Below are 20,702 nucleotides of genomic sequence, written 5' to 3'. Positions count from 1 at the left end.
GCCGTGTTCTACATGGTCTTCGAATGTCGATGACATGATGAAGTCCATGTAATCATGGGCGAACGATTAGCAATCAGGCCCAAGAGTCACAGCAAGACTTATAGTGAACTCCTACACATGTGTTACACAATCCAAAGAGAAGTAGCCTACTTGGAAAGTGTGCTGTTACATGGAAGCTGGGTCTTAGCTTGTATGGACCAAGAGACATCTGCAGTATTCTATATTCCATCAAGCAATGCGCCAGACACATCAAATTTCTCAACAAAGAGAGTTTAATCACTGCACGAGGCAACGGCCAATACATGGCATCATTTAAAAATACTACAGAAACTAAAATGGTAATTTACTACATAAAAACTGGTTACGGCACATAATAAAACTGTTCATTGCTAATATTCTTTAAATCAAAAGTAAATATTGTCTGCAATACAATATAGTCCGAAAATATTATTTACACACATGAAAATAAACACGAGTTTATGAGAACTCTTCAGTGTAAAAATTTATTTCTTCTAGGCTTGTGTGCATTTTTGAGCCTTTTCACCTCCAGATCAAAATCACAGCTTAAACTTAATTTTCTGATTCTCGTATTCTGGCTTGTCATTTTTTATGTAGCACTCGTCATACCAATCAGTGATGACATAAAATCACCCACATACACCTACACACACGTTCGGAAGTATGTACATATAATCATATTATATTTACATACATGCACACATACATTACAAGGTTACTGTATTAAAAACGATTACAAGAGCACTTAAAACAAATTTGATGTCGGTCTACTAATTCTTTTTCATTTTTAAACGCACGTCCAAGAACCGCCCTTTCAACGGCCAATAGGCATTAACCAACTCAGGTTGTATTAAAAAATGGCTCCTTGTTAAAAACAAGGTTGCGCTTTTCAAAATAAAATATCTTTGAGACAATAGTACTGTTATGATTTTAGTTTTGTGATTTGATCATTAGTATCTTGTATTGACGAACAAATTTCTAGACTTAATTGAGTTACAATTTTAAATTATGGCACACATTAATAAAAGCATTCAATGATTTTACTTGCATAGTTGTTCAACCTTGTTTGTTTATCTTTTTTTTGTCTGTCTGGTTGGAAATGTCAGGAACTCAGGAACAAGTACACCTTGTTCAGCACGAAGTTGCATTTACCAATATGTAATGTGTCGAATTTTAACTCTCTGTAGTGATATATATAAAAAAAATAATCCTACGAGTGTGTTACTGCCACAATCAATAATGATTTCCGGTTGGTGGGTTAGGAAAGGGCAACGTATGAAAAACATTTTGTTAAATATCTGTTCTTGTTTGTTTATATCGAAAGATATGAGTAAAATGATTTTGTATTCAACTTTCGTGAGCTTGTTGATGGGATTTGCGGTAACGATTTTGTCTGAATACTTGCGAAATCAATATTGTGTGGAAGAGAACAGTTCTGTGAGGCATGGGTTTGCACGACGTTCACCTTTCATGGCGCTTCCAGAGGAGAAGGATCTTCATGTTTCAGACGACTTTGTGTCTGGACTGGTGTTGCCTGGCACTTCTGTGGCAAGTAACAAGAAAAAAGCGAAATCTCAAGGTGAGGGAAAATTTTTAAAGTTGCTCCTTATTGAAAATGAGTGGAATAAATTTATGTGGTTAATTGGTTTTTATTTAACCATATTTTATCTTGAGCCATAAGATTTTTTCTTATTTGCCTAAGACTTAATCATATAAAGTTACTGGTTGACCTATTCTCAGCAACATCTTGTGACATTTTATCCACCTCCTTGGCTTTCATGTCGGACACAAGCTGCGGACAGCTATATTTTCTCCCTGTACAATCTCAGACTGATCATTTTCAAGTAGAGGGTTGCATCCAAAGAAAAAAATAATAATCTTAAATCTTATTTCGTTAGTAAGTAAAATTTTTAGATCATTATGGTTGTACAAGTATATTTTAATGTTAATGGTTTATGATGTTTATTTAGCTACATCTACAATACTGTTAAATCACGTGAACGGTTGGTTAGGTTAGCTATATTCAAAATACTGTGAAATTATGTGGATAGTTAGGTTAACTACATTCAGAAAACTTTAAAAATTTTGTTAACCTTTTGCTAGGAAATATGTATTTTCAGTGTAGGTAATGTAACCGTGTATGCTATTTTATAATATTTTTTTAATGTAGGTAACCTAACCTAATTAATCATTAACTTATCATGATTTTACATTATTTTTAATGTAGGTATCTAATTTAACTATTAAAATAGTAAACTACTTGAAATAAATTTAATATATCTTAATGCTCTTTTACAAATTGATTAGAAAAAGGACAGGAATTTAAAAAAACTAATTTTTTATTTTTATTGTTTTTTTTGAGCCCCTGTCACCCCATCCGACTGCTGTAGCTGTAATCTGTAATGGTTATCGTGTTGCAGACCTGGACGCAGAAGCTCTGGGCTCGCTGCGCGCCGCGCTGGAGATGCGGCTGGCCGGCAAGAACGAGAAGGCCCTGAAGCTGTTCCAGCACTCGGTGGCGCTGGCCCCCCAGCACCCGGACGTGCTCAACCACTACGGGGAGTTCCTGGAGGAGACGCAGAAGGATATAGTGCGGGCGGACCACCTGTACTTCCGGGCCCTGGCGCTGTCCCCGGGCCACACCCGCGCGCTCGGCAACCGCGAGCGGACCGCGCGCATCGTGCAGGAGATGGACACGTCCGTGCTCGAGCGGATCGACAAGAAGCGGGACGCGCTGTCCGCCATCCCCAACTCCAACTCTGCCTTTCGGCGGGCCAAGAAGGAAGCATACTTCCAGGTGACTCCTCGAAAACAGTCATTGTTCCGTATCTCATATCTGAGTTTTTTTTTTTTTTTGAGATAATGAGGTTTTTATTTTTTATTTTTTCATGTTCCGGAAAGCATAGCTCTGTTTTGGAACTATACATGTCACTTTGGCATAATATCATCATCATTTTTCATAACACAATGCATACAGATATAATAAACTTAATAAATTTCACAGGTACAGCTGTACATTTAACACTTATTCATTATTCATTATACTTAAAAAAAAATTACACATTCAATTACACATTACACACACAATTAAGTTTAACCCTTGATTGTGATGGGATGATCCTGTGTGCTTTAATCATGTGGTAAATGATGCTTGCTGTTTTAATTTAGTATGTTGAAAGATCCTGGTCAAACAAAAACTGCAATATCACTGTACAAACAAATAATTGTCAAGTCTTGTGGGATTTTTTTTTATTCTACTTATGATCATAATTCATTGATGTGTCATAACCTTTTGCTATTTCCAGGATCATTTGACGTATTAATAAAAACAGCAGGCATCATGTACCATATCATCATTGTAAACAGGATCATGCCATCAGGATCAATGGATAAAATTGAATACCTACATAATATAGAACGTTTACCTCAAATACTATTAGTGTGTGTATTTTGTTGGGTATATTTTTCTCTCTTTTTTCTGTCTTTTTTTAAATATTTAGATTGCTGACCTGTTACACTAGAACTAGTGCTTATTTAGTTGTCCTTCATGCAAAAGAAACATAATATTTGCAATCCCAAAACTGAACAGTATTAACTTGCTGTCCTTTGAGGGACGTGGTCATAGGAGGTGATATTAAATGTAGGATATTTATGCAAGTAATGGTTTAAGGGTGACAGAAACGTCAAGATTGGGCAGAGCCACATCAGGTTAGAAGCAGTTTACCATCCTTTGCTTTGTTACGTGAACGTATGATGCGTTATCAGTTTATAAATTCCCTCCCCCCTCATACCGGAGAACTCTGTCATCGTAGGCACTGGAGTGTTTAATTCTTCAGTTTTTTTTATGGGGGGTTACACTAATGTAACAGTTTGTTTAGGTTAGCTGCATTTATTGTATGTTTTACATATTACTTACGTATTAAATTAGCATTATTAATTTAGCTTATATAACTCAACCAAACTTGTTTTTTCCCCAGAAGATCTACTTTGGAGAAATACTTTTTTTTTTTTAGGTTGGTACGTATGCTATGTAGGGGTCACGGTGGTCGAGTGGTCAGATCACTTGCCCCCCTAACAAGGTGAGTTCGTTTCCCAGTGGGGTTACACCCTGTTTTTTTGCAAGTGGGAAACAGGGTGGATGTTGCTGGGTTCTCAGGGTACTCTTGTTCACCTCAACCATTCATCCCATTATCATGTCGTCGCCCCTCATCGTCCGTACACACCTCGGTGTCGACGAGGAGTAGGGCAGCGATCCGTTTGTGGAAGGCGGGCCATGGCGCACTTTGCTCCGGTTGCAGCACATCTACCACACGGTGGGCATCGAGGGCAACACCATGACGCTGGCGCAGACGCGCTCCATCGTGGAGACGCGCATGGCCGTCGCCGGCAAGAGCATCATGGAGCACGGCGAGATCCTGGGCCTGGACGCCGCCCTCAAGTACATCAACTCCTCGCTCGTCAACAGGTGAGCCCGGTTGCCGTGACTCAACGCTGGGCTTCCGTGAATCCTGGTTGAGTATCTAATCTTTTTCTCATCAAATATAAAACAATGTCACACTAATCAGAACAAATGGGACCAAAAACTGTTCAGATCACCAAAAGTCAGTATATTTAATTGAATTTGCGTTAAAATGCATGTAATACAAGTATAAATGCAACTTTTCATACAGCTTAATTTTAGTTTTAATAATACCGTTTATGTAGACCTACATACTGATGTAGGATTAGCAAAACAAAAGTACTTTGTAAATAAAATATCTAAATTTCTAAAATGGACAGAACAATATATTACTGTTAATGAAATTTAAAAAAATGAAATTTTCAATTCAGAACAGAACTACATTTAGACTGTGTTTTTTTTTAAAATCCTTTCGGGATTAACCGGATGTCCGGACAAGCAGGTCCTGATTAGCGGGTATACTGTACAGTGAAACCTTTTTTTATGATTCGCGGGAGTTCAAGAAAAATTGTTGCGAAATACAATAAAATGAATAAAGAGAGAAATATGTTTGGGAAATTATCTAATTATTTCTTCACCTGTCCCATGATCCTGTTGATTTTATCTTGTTTTCCTGCTGCAGTTTTCTTATATAAATTTTTTCTTTGAAAGTATTCCTTTTGGTTATAATCTGGTTGGTTTATTTTTCTCTTCCAAGTTTTGTGTAAAGCTGTCTTTGACCCCACCACATCCCACTTTAGGAGCCCATCTTCCAGTTACACAAGGGATCATGTGCAGAACTTTAGTTGAATTAATTAATAAAAGTAAGAATAAATTAATACATGACTGGGTACATCATCTTTTGGACATTGAGGGGTGGGAAAAGTGGGAGTATTTGGAAAGACCCACTGGCTCTCCGCAGTGTCTGCTTCATTTCCCCACTTGCGAAAGATTGTGGTGCGACCCCGCTGGGAATCGCACCCGGATGGCTTGGTGGGACGCGAGTGATCGGACCACTCTACTACAGTGGCCCTAATAGACCTCTGGAAGTTCATTGCTAGAAACTGTACACCTAATTATGTCAATGTCAAAATGTATAAAACTAATATTTTCAAAGTGGTTTTGTGTACCTTGAAATTCGTAATCAATAAATTGTAACCGCTTCAAATCTGTGTTGAAATTAACAGAATCATGTTATGTAATTATTATCTCGAAGTACACAAAAATTTAATTAGTTTAGATGTCATAATTTATGTGCAGTGGTTTTTAATAAAAACATAATTATTCATTAGGTTCTCCTCTTGTCAGGTTGTGCAGTGTTGTAAGCTAAGTAGCGAGTGTGGGTGAGCAGGCTGGGGGCCATAACCGTGAAGGACATCCTGGAGATCCACCGCAGGGTGCTGGGCTTCGTGGACCCCGTGGAGGCTGGGACGTTCCGCCGCACGCAGGTGTACGTGGGGGGCCACGTGCCCCCGGGCCCGCTGGAGATCACCCTGCTCATGGAGGAGTTCTCCCGCTGGCTGAACTCTGAGCGGGCCGCCCGCATGCACCCCGTGCGCCACGCGGCCCTGGCGCACTACAAGCTCGTCCACATCCACCCGTTCAGCGACGGCAACGGCCGCACGGCGCGCCTGCTCGCCAACACCATCCTCATGCAGGCGGGCTTCCCGCCCGTCATCGTGCTGAAGCAGGACCGCCACCGCTACTACGAGCACCTGGAGGCGGCCAACCGCGGCGACGTGCGGCCGTTCGTGCGCTTCGTCGCCGAGTGCACGGAGCGGACGCTCGACCTGTTCCTGTGGGCCACCGGCGAGTACGCCTCGCAGCTGCCCGCGCTCGACCAGGTGTTTGACGGCCGGACGATAGTGCTCGAAGGCGACGACGCGCACGCTTGACGCGCGTTTGCAAAAGCAGCCCTTTTTTTTATTATAGTCTCTTATGATTTGATGCTCTTCAGAACCTTCTCTCTGTGTTATTTCTTGATTATACCGTATTTACTCGTGTATAGCGCGCCCCACGATTTTTGCAACAAATTCCAAAGAAAAAAAATTAAATTTTTTTTCCCATAAATAAATTTTACTAACATTTTGTGGTACCTCCTAAGTAATTACTTTTGAAACAAATGATAATTTAAATTGATGTGCGGTGATGCGTCAGGAAAATACTTAAACTTTGCTGTGTAGACGGAATATAATGAAGCGCTGAATCGTCACAACTGGTACGTGGACGAGAGGGATGGAGGGAGGGAGGCAGGCAGGAACGGGACTATGACCATCAAGTAACCTTGACAGTTGACAGGACTAAACACCACCACTCCCGTCACGTAGCTTCTACATAGATATTTCAACTGATAGTTAACGCACTTTTAGGGACACGCAAAATGAAGCGTGCCACGCGACGTTGCTAAGCTGGCGCGGAGGACTGTATGACTCACCGATAGCTGCTGGGAAGAGGAAGCTAAGGAAGTGGGAGGGGGACTGGTGACAGCATTCTCTCTCTCTTTTATTTTACTAGCTGCGCTGGCTTTCTGTAGATGGGGAGGTCTAAAAATAAACAAGAGATGTGCGAGCTTGCATGTGCATGTGTGTGTGTGTGTGTGTGTGTGTGTGTGTGTGCACGCACGAGACCAGGTTGTGTGCGTGTGGGTGTGTGAAAGAGAGTACTTGTTGCTTGTGCGTATGTGTGGGGGCTGGCCAGAAACGTCACCCAGCAGTTAACGACATCCACTCCTCCTCCCCGCCCTCACTTTTTTTTTCCGTGTATTGCGCGCATCCTTATTATTTTCCATTACTTGAGGGGAAAAAAGGGCGCGCTATACACAAGTATATACTGTATTTGCTTATGTTGATTTTTATATCATTAGTTTGTTTTTTTTACATTAATGTGTAATATTTAAATGTTGCTCTTGCTCAACCAGCATTTCTTTGATATCACTATAAATCAAGAATTTTATTGTTTCTTTAGTAGGTGGAGGTTACTAATAATCATAGGTATTGATTGTGTTGGATAAATATTTACATACATTAGCTTAGCACCAAATTCAATTTACTAAAAGTTCTACCAAATTTGCAGTAATGTTAGTTATACTTAAAAAAATTTATTGAAATGTTTTTTTACTGTTTTGAGCTATTGATAAAATGTAAATCTTTTTATATTGCTAAGACTGTTTCTCTTGAAACTAATGTTGTTGATCAATGTTTCCCCAAAGTTTTGTTTTGATGGCCAGAGGTTCTTGAATTATAATCTCTATAAAAGGTAGAGGGATTAAATTTTTGTTCCCATTACATACATTTTCTTAACTTTTAGAGCCAAGATTTCATGGTGTTATAAAAAAAAAGTAAATTTTGTCATTAAAAATAGTGGGTTTTGTTTTTATAGTCATTAATAAGTAAACATGTAATAGTAAGAACATTTGAAACACAATTACGTTGATCAACTGCTTTAAAAATGTGTGGTAAGTCAAGTTACATCAATATTCTTCACAAGAAAGTTATAAATATGAATATAAAAAGGATAGCTATGACTAGAGCCAAGATATGAAGATATATTATATTTTGACAAGTTTCATTGTTATCATTTTTATTTTTAAAGTATTGTGCTTTAATACATAAAATTACTGAAATATGTAACCAAGAAATGGTGTTATTGGAATTACTAAACATTTATAACAATTTCAGCAGTGGGATTAAAATATTGAAATATGTACATATGTAATTTAAGTTTAGTTCCGGTGCCAACATACTTAAAAATTTTAATTTTAATTATTGTCCCTGGCTTATTATTTTAATACCATTAACATGAAATTCAAAATCTATATATAATTTTAAAAGCTCATAATCATTATGCTTATTCATTTTCTGGTGATGTTTCTCTGTGGCCTTTGCCCCTCTTACTGTAGGGTATCAGCTATAGACATTATTTACTTTACTTTGGACAAACCATACAGAGTCACTAAATCAATTTTTTTTAATGTGAATTTCACTGCATTGTTTTGTTTTGCTTTGCATTTTGGTGTTATGCCGTGTATTGACTTCCATTTCGATGTTAGGCAGTGCAGTCACTTCAATTTTGTTGTAATTTCAGTTTTATTGCCATTCACCATTTAATCGTGCCTCTACTAATTGCTAACCTTTGAAGTTCTCACAGATGTAATGCTGAACTATCTGCTGTTGACGTATTTATGATTTTTCCACTTGCTCAAGATCTCGGCCTGATTAATATTTACATAAACCTGAGTGAGGCACTGCATTGTTTTCGCAGTCTGCATGTCTCCCTTCATTTTCATGTGTTTAGCTGAATTCACGATAACCCAAGAACGGAACATGAATGCGACAGGACAAATGCCTGGAAATATAAAACTTAACTAACAGCGGCACCTCTCCACAGTTAGCGTTCAGGTGGCGAAAGAAGCCCACGAATGAAATTGGTCTGACTTCCTTCCAAACAGTCAAATGGCAGCATTTGGTATCAAGTATACAATGTGATAATACCAAAACTGTCTCATAAATTGGGCAGCTAAATTAATTCCTAAAAAAAATCTAGTTTTTATCTCATTATTGCATGCATTATTTGTGTGCACGTAATCTTACAAAATACTGGGAATGATTAAAAAAAAAAAGTGTCGTATCTCGTAGTTTAACCATCATAAAAGGAAAAAAAATTAAATTGTTCTTACATGCTTTGTTTACTTCTTTATTTACCATCATAATAGCAATTTTTTTTTAATGCTAACCATTCTCTATTTGCTCTGTCTTTTCTTGGCATTCTGCTTATGTTTCGTTCTTAGTAATTGTGTATCCAGCTGCTGTAATTCTCACTGTCTTGGTGATGAATTTTCTGTGATTAGAATAGTCAAATACATCTAGACCATTTTACATGAAAGATCATCCATGTTGGTGGAAATTCTGTGTTATCTCGCTACCTCGCTGCGAAATATATAGTTTCATTAATTGTGTCAATGTTTGTGTGCAAGCTATTGTGATTATATTTTCATTGCACAAATTTTGCATGGGTACAAAGACACTGATAAAATATTTATTTATCGTATGTACTTCTAAAATTTCCTTTGTCTGTGCTTTAAAAATAACACATTATTTACTACAATTTAGTGTGAAATGAAATTTGTATGTTTTTTGTAAGTTGAAACGACCAAGTATTACGAGCATATTGAGGGGTATGGTCACGTTCAAGAACGATTTTGTATGAACTTGCAAACATGTGAATGTTGGTTTTGTGTATACATACATAGTTCTTAGGCTTAGGTTTGAAGACCAACGCATGAACAGCCAAAGATTGGTGGAAATACTCTGTGCCATACATCAACTCAAAGTTGGTGCACTATTTTTAAGACTGCAATGTTTTTGTAGTTGTTGACTTGTGCTGCAGCTGAGGCAGTATTGTTGTTATGTGGACAAAGTCTGGAGAATCACATTTAGTCTGTGGTTCTGTCGATGGTGCTTGCCGTGTGGTTATTTATTGCAGGAAAATGTTAACTTTAATAAAAACTATAGTTCCTTTTTTTTTTTATTCGTTTTATGTGTAATTGTGATATTCATGTTGTTTCAATTTTTTGAAAAGAATTCTGTTCATAATAATTGTTAGTTTACTTATTTGTCTAAAAACACTTTAAAAATAAAGTTGTATTCTATCATGATAGTCTTCTTAATAAATTAATGTCCATGCTGATACAGATTAATTGTATGTCGGCAATGGATGAGTTGGTCGGGCTCATTCGCGCACTGAATCGTGGACAGCAACGCCTATACGGCTTCGACCTACTGATTTGTTTTCCCTTCGCCTACTCTCCTTCCGACCCACTTAACCCCTGGCACTGCTCAACTTGCTCTGATAGCTCACAAAACCTATGGTGATTGATCACTATATACCAAAATGTATATATTTTTAAAATTATGTTTATTTTTCTTTTGTTCACCAGTATTAAAAGATAAAGGAACTTATTCATTTTATTCTATTAATTGTGTTCATGGCAATTTGTGATAACTCATACATGGCATCAGTCAAGTCTGATCCTTTTGTGTGATCTAGAAAAGCTTTAACATCAGCAATTGGCTCTGTGGCGGGCAGTGTTAAATCACTGCAGAAACATTCTTTTAATGACTTCAGGTCATGTGTGGATCTCCGGAAGGGGGGGGGGGGGCAATGGGTGCAATTTCTCCCCCTTCCCTTCGAACCAAAAACAAAAGTTCTTCTGTTAATGGGAAAAGCCTGTAAGGACAATTCCTGAATAGAAAATATTTTGACCAAATGTTTCTATCTCTCGCACACACACATGAATGTATGCATGAACACACAACACACACACAAAGGAAAACTATAGAAAATAGAACAAAGTCCATATCCTTAAATAATTTATATGTAGATTTTTGTTGAAAACCTATAATTAATTACACAGTTATGGTACTAATGAACGTACACTTCATTTACTGTACGAGGGTATGACTAAATGTCTCTCCTAAACACATTTGTGTAATTTGCTTCCAATGTAATACATTTAAAATAATAACATTTATACACCATACAGAAAAAAATAATAAAAAATATAATTTATGGCCAAACGACTATTTTGTAGATAAAATGCTGGATATAGGTCGGGCACATGAAAATAATAATTGTTCGTCAATTTAGTTCAGTTAATAAAGCCTTCGAAAATAACAACACACTGTTATTGTTTTACTGTTATTTTAAATAATGGGGTTCGCTTCGGGTAGCTTAAACTCAGTGGTATTCACAATAAACATTCTGAAAGGACAGCTGAGTGTGTAAGAACCAAAAATTACACATAATGTTCAATTACGAAATTTGTTGTTGCACTCTTAAAATATGTGTTAGACAAGCCTTATTGTCAAATTAACGTTTTAGCAGTGTTTTATGATCGCGCAAAACTCATGTACAAGCAATATTGTTTATTCAACTTATGTAACGTATGTTTATATGTGAGGTGAAATGTGCAGAACAATGTACTCACGGAAGTTGCTGCTCACTTTATGATATCTTAGATGATCACACTGTTTTCTATATCAAAATGATTAAAGACTTAACTAAAGCACTTTGTTATTGTTGCAAATAAAATTCAGTGTATTTAACATCACGATATACCGTCGCACTACACAATTTTGGACGCTGATACATTATTTTTAATATTTAATTAGTAAAATATTACTTCCTGACTGGCTGAAATTCCGTGAGATTAAACATTTTCCCCGTATCAATATAACAACAGTAACTGTTAACAAAGATGAGTTAAGTGTAAAATAACACATTTAAAATAAAAGCATAATGAAACTGTTAGGTTTCATACAATAAATCTATTTTAGTTTACAAATGTCATGACTTAGTCATAATATGGGTCTGTGAAATGCGTTAAAATTTGTAGATATGGCTTACATTTCAATGTAAAATACTGTTCCAAACAAAATAAAATGCAGGAAATAAAAATAAAATTATTGAACAACATGTGTGCAAACACTTGTTTTAGTACAACGTAAACACTTAAAACAACATTGCCACACGTTCTAAGAGACTTTTCATTAACCCGACAATGTTGATTTCAATACTTGCTATAGCAGTTTCAAGAATAGGCTTTTAGCTCTACGGGAACAGAAATAAAATGATTCCGATAGCGTTAAATATAGGGCCCCTCCAGGATTTGATCCAGAGGGGAATTAATAAAGAAGGAAAAATAATTAGATAAAAAAGATTGACGAGAGTGATTTGTACTGCATTTTTGCGCTATTTGGCTTCATATAGTCACCAAATTTATATTCTCATCCTCAATTTAATGCAATATATTTCTTTAGACACGATTATATGATTTATAATTTTCCGTTCAGTAGGTATAAGTTTTGGCCGTTCAATACTCTAGAACAACCAACATGGAGTGCCCAAATGAATTCTTGCCACTTTAAAGTTTGGCACAGGGTCTTATTGTTATTGTAAATGCTAACATTAGCCGGAATTACAGCCTCTTAAATTTTAATTGCAAATTGTTGGGATGCGAGTTATCAACACACACTCTCGTTTAGCTACTCCGAAAAGAATGTGTATCTCTCCAGCTCTGTGATGTAGTACTGATTATGCATCAGCAAAAGCAGGACACCAAAATTCATCTCTAGTTTGTGTGAAGGCAGGTAACCATTGGGTAAGATGTTTAGGAGACACTAAACATGAGCCAGTTTCAAATTCAAGACATCACCATCTATTGGGGTAATTCAAAACTAAACTGTTATTAGCTCCGTTAGTTCGCTTGTAACCGCGAGCTCCATTAAGCAGACGGGTCTCACCATGGAGAAGAATAATAAGTTGCCAGACATTACTTTATGACCGTGTGGCAAACATAAAGAAATACTCAATGTTTTTATTGCACTTGGTTCAGCAATTTTCGCATGATGATGTAATTGGTGAATTACACCTTAGGACTATCCCACATGAACCTTCCATTTTTCTGAGATAAAAAATAGCCTATTTTACGCTGTCCCATAAACTATCTCTCGCAAAAAATCATGTAGGTATCCGTTGCTGCGTTAAAGGACAAACCAACAAACACGCTTTCTCATGAATAATATTAGTAGGTATTAGAGGACAGGGACACACTTTACTTCGTGCCTAGTTGCTGCCCATCACACTTAAAAGCAGATACGTAAACCTGTTGAACACACATCCGCTTGAGAGGCCGCAGCATAATCTCGGAGGATGAGGGCCAGTTTCCTGAGAAACAATGGAATGTGAGTACAGTCTTATAAAACCGATCGTCACTTACAGGTAGTAAACTTCTAAGCTTAACTGTCCACACCACCACTCACGCTGATCGAAGAGTGTCCACGCATGTGGTTTACTCACCACGCTGGCTAAGGATGAGCCTGAGCGCCAACCTCCTTATCCTTCCTGACTGCTAATAGCAAGTGCAACAAGCAATATACACAAAACCAGGCAAAACGAACATTTTTATAATACTACATAGTATGTTTGAAGTACATAAGTAGTTACACATATACAAATCATCTATCCATTTCTCTATCTCTATTTATCTCTCGAAAGAGAACAGATATTCAAAATTTCTGAAATTTTCGAAGCCTCAAAATCTAAAGAGAATAGATTTTAGAAATTTTTGAAACTAAAATTTTGGGGCTTTGACTCCTTGTGGGGGGAGGTTAGTTTGAGAACCCCAAATGGCTAGGAAACACTCCAAATCGAAGAAAAGTATATATTTAAAAAAAAAAATTGAATTTTTTTGACATTTTGGGTTTTTGCATTTTCCTCCTCCCCCCCCTCCCCCCTCCACCACTACACCGTAAAAGTACCTTGAGACACACAGGGAGTTTACGTAAAAGAAAAAAAAAACAGGTTTAGGTTGATGACTTATAATTACCAGAAATACTGCTCACTATAGAACAAAGGATGATGGCTCCCCGTGGAACACACATCCACCCCGGTCTGCGAGTCGCTCGGTACTGGCGTCTGGCCTTGGCGCGTTGCCGCGTTCTCTCGCGCCAAAGTTGCTAAAGTTATGTTATTCAGAATTTATTTTAATAATAATAAGCTGAGAGCAGCTCTAAATTCATACATTAATTATTCTTAATTAATCTGATTGGTAGATGGCCTTTAATAATTACTGTTACCTAAGTAATTTGTGTAAATTAAGTTTCAATGTTCAGATTCACACCAGAGACTGTTCGTCGCTTGCTGACCGCTCCAGTGGCTAGTTACACATAAAAAACGGGGAGGTAATATCTTCGTTAACACAACACTATAATAAATTAAGGGGTAAATATGTACAGTCGCGGTAGATGCCAAAAAAAATGCTAAAAATCCGAAAACACTTTTATTCTGTGCTCTTTCACTTCCTCTTTTCAAATCAACCGGCGGAGATAAGAAATTCCCACTACTTTCGGAGATATCGAATTTTTTAATTTTCATCACAATACCTGCGTATTCATGCGGAAAAAAATGCTAACAATCCGAAAATACTGTTATTCTATGCTCTTTCACTTCCTCTTTTCAAATCAACCGGCGGAGATAAGAAATTCCAAATACTTTATGAGATATCGAATTTTTTAATTTAGCAATACAACGCCCGTTTAACCCTTCGAACGTCGCTTTTTTTTATTTTTACGTGTGTTAGTGAATGCGTAATAAATTAAATGGTCGATTAGGTCAGGTCAGTTACATTATAAATACTTTCAAACTAAGCGAACATTAAAAATAATGTGAATTTAATTTAATGGTTCTTTAGTTTTAAATTATTTATAATGTAACTGACCTGACCTAACAAAACCCGGACAAATGATGAACATTAACAACTTACGTAATTTTTTTTTTTACTTATTACTTGCGCAACAATATCCAAATAAAAAAATAATACTTTAAAATTAGAAACGTTAAAAACTCACCTAAGTTGGAGGCAGGTACATTTCCTTTGTCACTATAAGGAAATGATGTAGTCGTTCACGGCAGAAGTTGACCGATTAATTAAAGATCGTATTGAAAAATAAAGAATAAATAATCACGTATTGGTTCATTTGAATACTGACCAATCACGGAATAAGTAATCACATATTGGTTCATTTGAATACTGGCCAATCACGGAACAGTCACGTGACAAAATTGTCCAATAAGAAACATGATACTCGTAAACAAGAAACCTTATTATCTATGACAAGAAACAATGGTGTTCGCCGCATACTACGCAGGTATTGTGATGAAAATTAAAAAATTTGATATCTCCTAAAGTATTTAGAATTTCTTACCTCCGCCGGTTGATTTGAAAAGAGGAAGTGAAAGGGCACAGAATAAAAGTATTTTCAGATTTTTAGCATTTTTTTTGGCATCTACCGCGACTGTATATATTTACCAATTAAGGTTGAAGGCCGCAAAGGAGACACAAACTTATTACTAGAGCTGTAGCAAACCGTATGTATTCGTTACTGAGTAACGGGTGCGGCATCTAGTAACTAGTAACGAAACGTTACACACGAATGCATTTCGTTACTCGCATCTTTCGTATGTTTTACGCATGCGCGCGCTTATTCGTTACAAAGAACGATGTTTGTTTATTAATAAAAGTATAATTTGGAAATTCGTCTTCCAAGTTTTTTACTGTTTATTAAAGGTATTGTGTGTGTAGACAAAGTTTTAGATTCGAACAGAAACAATGTAAGAAAGTATTTTTTACAAATTATAAATATGTATGTTTTTGTTTTTTATTATCGTGTATTTTCACGTTTTATGTTCTTATATTAAAAGATATATTATAATAAAGCCGCTCTAATGAGATTTAATTGTTTCTTGGTTAACAAAAGCTGTTAATTATCAAATATTTTTAATTGTTTATATTCGATTTATTTTTATTTACGCGACGTCATACTGTACGCGTACGAAATACGACTCGATTCGTTGCTGTTACATAACATAGCATGTGCCATGTTATGCGGTATCAGAAGTAACGAGTAACGATACGAAAGTAACGAGTACTGATTGTTATAGTAACGAATACATACGGGTACACATTTTTTCGTTACTTTTACACCTCTAGATTACGGCAAGTTCACACGTGAGTGACGCGGGCACTCCTGCGTCGCACTTTCCCTGGGCGGGGTTTTTTAATTAATATTGAAGTTACACATAAATTATGTTAGATTGTTAATGAACTGGGGTCGAGGTGTTTAATTTATTAGACTCGGCCCTTGGTTCTACCTTGGTATCGGAGACTCTCTTGACTCGGGTGGACAATGGCTACGGGTGACTTCCGTTTGCGAGGGGGGGGACACTTCATAGGTAGGGATGCAAACGATACATCGATGTTTTGAAAACATCGATGTATCGTTCATGAAACATCGATGTTAGCATCGATGTTTTGAAGAGCGATACATCGCCGATGCATCGACGAAAAAGTCCAAAAACATCAACATCGTTCATCATTAAAATTGCCTTAGTTTTTTATAATATTTTGGCTATAATTTCATGAATATTTATTTAATATATAAAAAAACATTACGATACGACATTTAGTTTTTAAGATACAATTTTTTTAACTGTCTATACTTTCTATACATTTTTAAGTAGGTAGGTATCATAAATGTTGTAAATACTGAACTATTTAGTTGATTTCAGTATAAATTTTTTTCCCAGTACTTTAAGATGTGTAAAATCATTTGGAAAAAATGAATACCGTTAAAAAAATTTGTTTACATAAGAATTTTCTTTAAAATTTTGAAAAATATAGGGAAAAAGCAGCGAGACTTTATGGACAATTTCATAGCTTGTTGTAAATACAAGCTATTGATTGGTACTCATCAGGGGCGTAGCCAGGAGGGGGGGGGGGGGGTAGGGGTTCAACCCCCCCCCCCTTAGCAAAAATCTTTAATTTCTTATTCATCACTCAAACAAATTTCATATTAAAATTAATAAAAATTTTACCATTACAATATTTAAATTTAAGAACCAAAAACTGCTAAAATAGCACTATTTACACCTTAAAATCCTAATTTTCCCGGGGGAGGACCCCCGGACCTCCCGCTTTCATACGATGGGGGGGGGGGCATGCTTCTTAACACCCCCCATACACAAATCCTGGCTACGCCACTGGTACTGATACGGTCTCGCTAGCTCTATCGATAAAATTAATGTTATATTTTAAACCTGCACATACACTACATGCCTTTTCCCTATTTTTTTAATTAAAAATAAATTGTGTAGAAAAACAGTTATTTTTTAAATGATTTTGGACTTCTTAAAATACTGGGAATAAATGATATGGATACCAACAAAAATGGTTTAGCATTTACCTACATGTATTTATACTTAAAAATGTAAGTTTTATAAGTATCGAAAATTAAAGAAAAAGTTTCTTGAAAACTAAATGTCGTATTGCAATGGTTTTTGGATAAATAGATATCTCATGATGTGTACTATTTACAATATATTCATGAAATGATAACTAAAAGCATAAAAAACTAGGGTAATTTTATTTTAAGTAAGCCTGTGTCTTAAAGCTGCAGTCTGCCCGGGGGCACACATGGTGAGCAGAGCTTCAGGAAAACCAACGTGATTTGAAAACTACTCAAGATATCGGAGTGGGGTCTGTTTACAAAAAGCATTTAAGTGTTCGCTGAATGCCGAAAGGTACTTTTGAATTCGGATTAAGTTTTTAAAATGTGTTTTTAGTACAGTGAAAATGGCTAAAAGGCGTGTTTTCGGAGTAATTATTAGGGATAAAACAACCGATACAGAATCTTGAAACCACTTAAGGGCAGTGCAGTACACCTTTATCTTCATTTCTCGGCCATATAATGTCACGGTCACCGCTCAGTTCTCTCAGTTGTCCTGTGCACGACGAGAAGACTGCCCGCCAGTCCAGAGGCGACACCGCGCTAGAAGCACGAGCGAGCGTCGCGCTTATCATCCCGCCTCACTGACACACATAAACCCCGAACAGACGGCCAGCTTTACATACATTTACATTATGGACATGCCCTTTAATGTTTACCTTCACTTCTGCTAATGTTGTGAAGTTGTAGTCATTTAAATTTGTCCACAACTCTTTGAAGTTTACTGAGAGCTGGTCAAGTAGTTCATGCGGATTTTTAAGTTTTTGGTAGCAGAATTTGCTTTTAATACATGTTTTTGTTCTGCACGAGACACGACTGTAAATAGGTTGTGGATATTGTGGTCAGGAATCTGTAGTAGGTATGGTTTTTGGCTACATACTATAGTTTAATTCATTTTGGCATGTTTTTCCTGATATTTAAAAACATCGGTTAAAACATCGATGTATCGGTTGTCAGAACGATGTTTTTTGACATCGATGCTTTTTTCGTTTGAACATCGATGTTCGTGATATCGATGTTTTTAAGAGCGATGTTGCATCCCTATTCCTAGGGCAAGGCAATCTCATTTTTCTAGTTGCTATACAGTTTTATCCAACATCTGAACACGAAAATTATAATCAAAATACCACGTTGATTAAATAAACATTACATTTGTTTTAACATTTTATCAAATTTATGGCATAAATTGGTATTGTTGAAATGAAAATAATATATTTACTTAAAAGAAAATAAACAAATTTTCGTTGGCATGTTGAACCACTTGTTTATCCAACAACACCATAATTAATGGCGTCGGCGTTGAATTAAGCAATATTAGGTTTAATAAAAAAATTTCTAAGGAAATTTTGTTTCAATCATTTTGAAATAGTAATCTCGTTAAATAATATCAATGATTTTATAAACTACTTTATAAATCACTGTTATGAAACATGCCTGATTCGGCTACGTGTTGTGTTAACTACTGGTACAAGAGAAGAGATAATAATAATTAAATTTACTTTAAGTTTCCGCTTGACAAAACTAGGTATGTGTAAATTATTAAAACGAAACAAAATAAAAGTTTTGTGTAATTAAAATAGTGATGAGCATTTTGTTTTCATGCCCTACAGAATTTCCTCTTTTTAGGCAGTATGTAGTCGCACGTTGAGGACAGCACACAATAAAATAATACCTAGGTACTGTTCTAAATGTCAATGAGTCTCAAATTCTGCTCAAACTTGCTGCTTATGTACTTAAATTAGTCTAAATGTTTTGTATGAATTTAATTTTTAGGTCGAGAGGGAGGTGTGGGTAAAAATTTTGTATTGCGTATCCAAGTCTATCCCTTGATTCTAATGGCATGATCCTGTGGTAATGATTCTTGCTGTTTTAACATTAATTAAAACAGCAAGCATCATGTGCCACCGGATAAATCATACATGATCATCTCAACAGGATCAAGGGATAAACTTGGATACGTGATAAGGATTAATTACCGAGGTGAGGGTTGCGATAAAATGAAGTGTCTTACATTTTTATGTTGAAATTAAGGTTTTTTTTCCTTAACAATTGTTATACACCTGTCTTCAAGAAGTGAAGATACGAGAATGATTTGTACTTTCACCTAATCCATAAAGAATTAGGTGCCATTGGTAACAGCTTCATTTCAGTTGTACAACTTAGGCAGTTAAATTTGCCAGAAATACACATTGCCTGTGTTAATGATTAAATACTTCTGCACGTTTTTTTTATGCATTAGTTTTGTTTGCGATTTGTAATGAAATTCGGTAGGTACCTACGAAAATCCTAACCTTAACTTCAATCAACGTGATTCTACTAGAACAGAAATTGTTTCTTGGACATAAAAAATGCAGCAATTTAATATAATCCGAAAATATGTTACATGTTATATGCATTTTAACAAATGTTATGATACGTAAACAAAACATTATTAACCGAAATGAGGTTAAGGCAAACACTGTCCCGAAGGTAAGAAATTTACTTATTGTTTTAAAAATATTGCTCTCCGAAATCATTTTATGTTACGTTTATCGATATTTAGTTAAATGATTTGCTTATAAGGAAAAAAAATAAAATCAATATTTTTATAAATATTAATGCATGCACGAAAAAAGTCACAAGCTCGCCAACATTCAGTTGAAGCTGCAAATTTCCCTACTATTCAAATTAGTGTATTAAGCATATTAACTGCAAATTGTACTTTCTACGATCAATGTTGTATTTAAATTAAAATTTACTTATAATTTGAAACGTAAGTCTTACTCCAGAAGGTACTTTATCTCGGTTTTAAGCCATTGCAACTTCGTTTTAATGTTCGTCAAGTTTGCGTTTTTGTATAGCAACTAGAGCATTTCTGAATAAAAAAAACGTAGAACTGCAATAGCATTGAGTGTCCACTCTGTACTAGTACTTTATTTACTCTATGCGTTAGCGGGGTCGGATACTGGCGGGTGCAGGTCGGGCTATAGGTTGCCTTCGGCTGGACACCGTCAAGTCTGAGCTGACTAACTATATCTACACTGATATGTTCGGGTTCAATTACGAAGTTCCATAATGGTTTCTAAATATATATTGCAACGCTGTTGGACGCCTTATAATTGAATATTATCCATAATTAAACTGTTTTCTAATGTCATCTTCAAATGATTATGTTTCATTTATTTAGAAGTTCTTATTGTGTTTAATGCATAAGAATGAATTGTAATCACCCCATTTTATTCAGTTAAAGTTAAGTAGTAAGAATGTGGAACCAAAACGTACACATTTTGTACCACAGCATAGTTTTTTTTTTAAACCAATATGATTTGTATGTTATATTTATTTAAAATGGCACCAAAAAACACGAAACTGTCGAGAATCTACGGTACTTGCTAAAAGTCTTTGACGCACTATCAATTATATGT

At 36.1% G+C, this 20,702-nt stretch overlaps 1 protein-coding gene across 1 annotated transcript; it reads left to right on the top strand.

The window, feature by feature from the left end:
* Positions 1 to 1,022: 1,022 nt before the first annotated feature.
* LOC134539915 (protein adenylyltransferase Fic) lies at positions 1,023 to 10,109 on the top strand. The gene is made up of 4 exons (XM_063382266.1): positions 1,023 to 1,597; positions 2,439 to 2,815; positions 4,317 to 4,483; positions 5,808 to 10,109. Exons 1-4 carry the CDS (start codon positions 1,180 to 1,182, stop codon positions 6,349 to 6,351), a joined length of 1,506 nt encoding a protein of 501 aa, XP_063238336.1. The 5' UTR covers positions 1,023 to 1,179; the 3' UTR covers positions 6,352 to 10,109.
* The last annotated feature ends 10,593 nt before the right edge of the window (positions 10,110 to 20,702 follow it).

This window comes from Bacillus rossius, chromosome 16 (assembly GCF_032445375.1).
Source record: "Bacillus rossius redtenbacheri isolate Brsri chromosome 16, Brsri_v3, whole genome shotgun sequence".
Lineage (NCBI taxonomy): Eukaryota > Metazoa > Arthropoda > Insecta > Phasmatodea > Bacillidae > Bacillus > Bacillus rossius.
Note: the sequence above shows the minus strand (reverse complement) of the source record. Positions and strands in the feature narration are given on the sequence as shown.

Excerpts from the sequence above, each read along its gene's own strand:
- LOC134539915 (XM_063382266.1), top strand. The coding sequence starts at position 1,180 with ATGTGTCGAATTTTAACTCTCTGTAGTGATATATATAAAAAAAATAAT. Across the intron at positions 1,598-2,438 it reads GAAAAAAGCGAAATCTCAAG|ACCTGGACGCAGAAGCTCTG; the intron begins GTGAGGGAAAAT and ends ATCGTGTTGCAG. Across the intron at positions 2,816-4,316 it reads AGAAGGAAGCATACTTCCAG|CACATCTACCACACGGTGGG; the intron begins GTGACTCCTCGA and ends CTCCGGTTGCAG.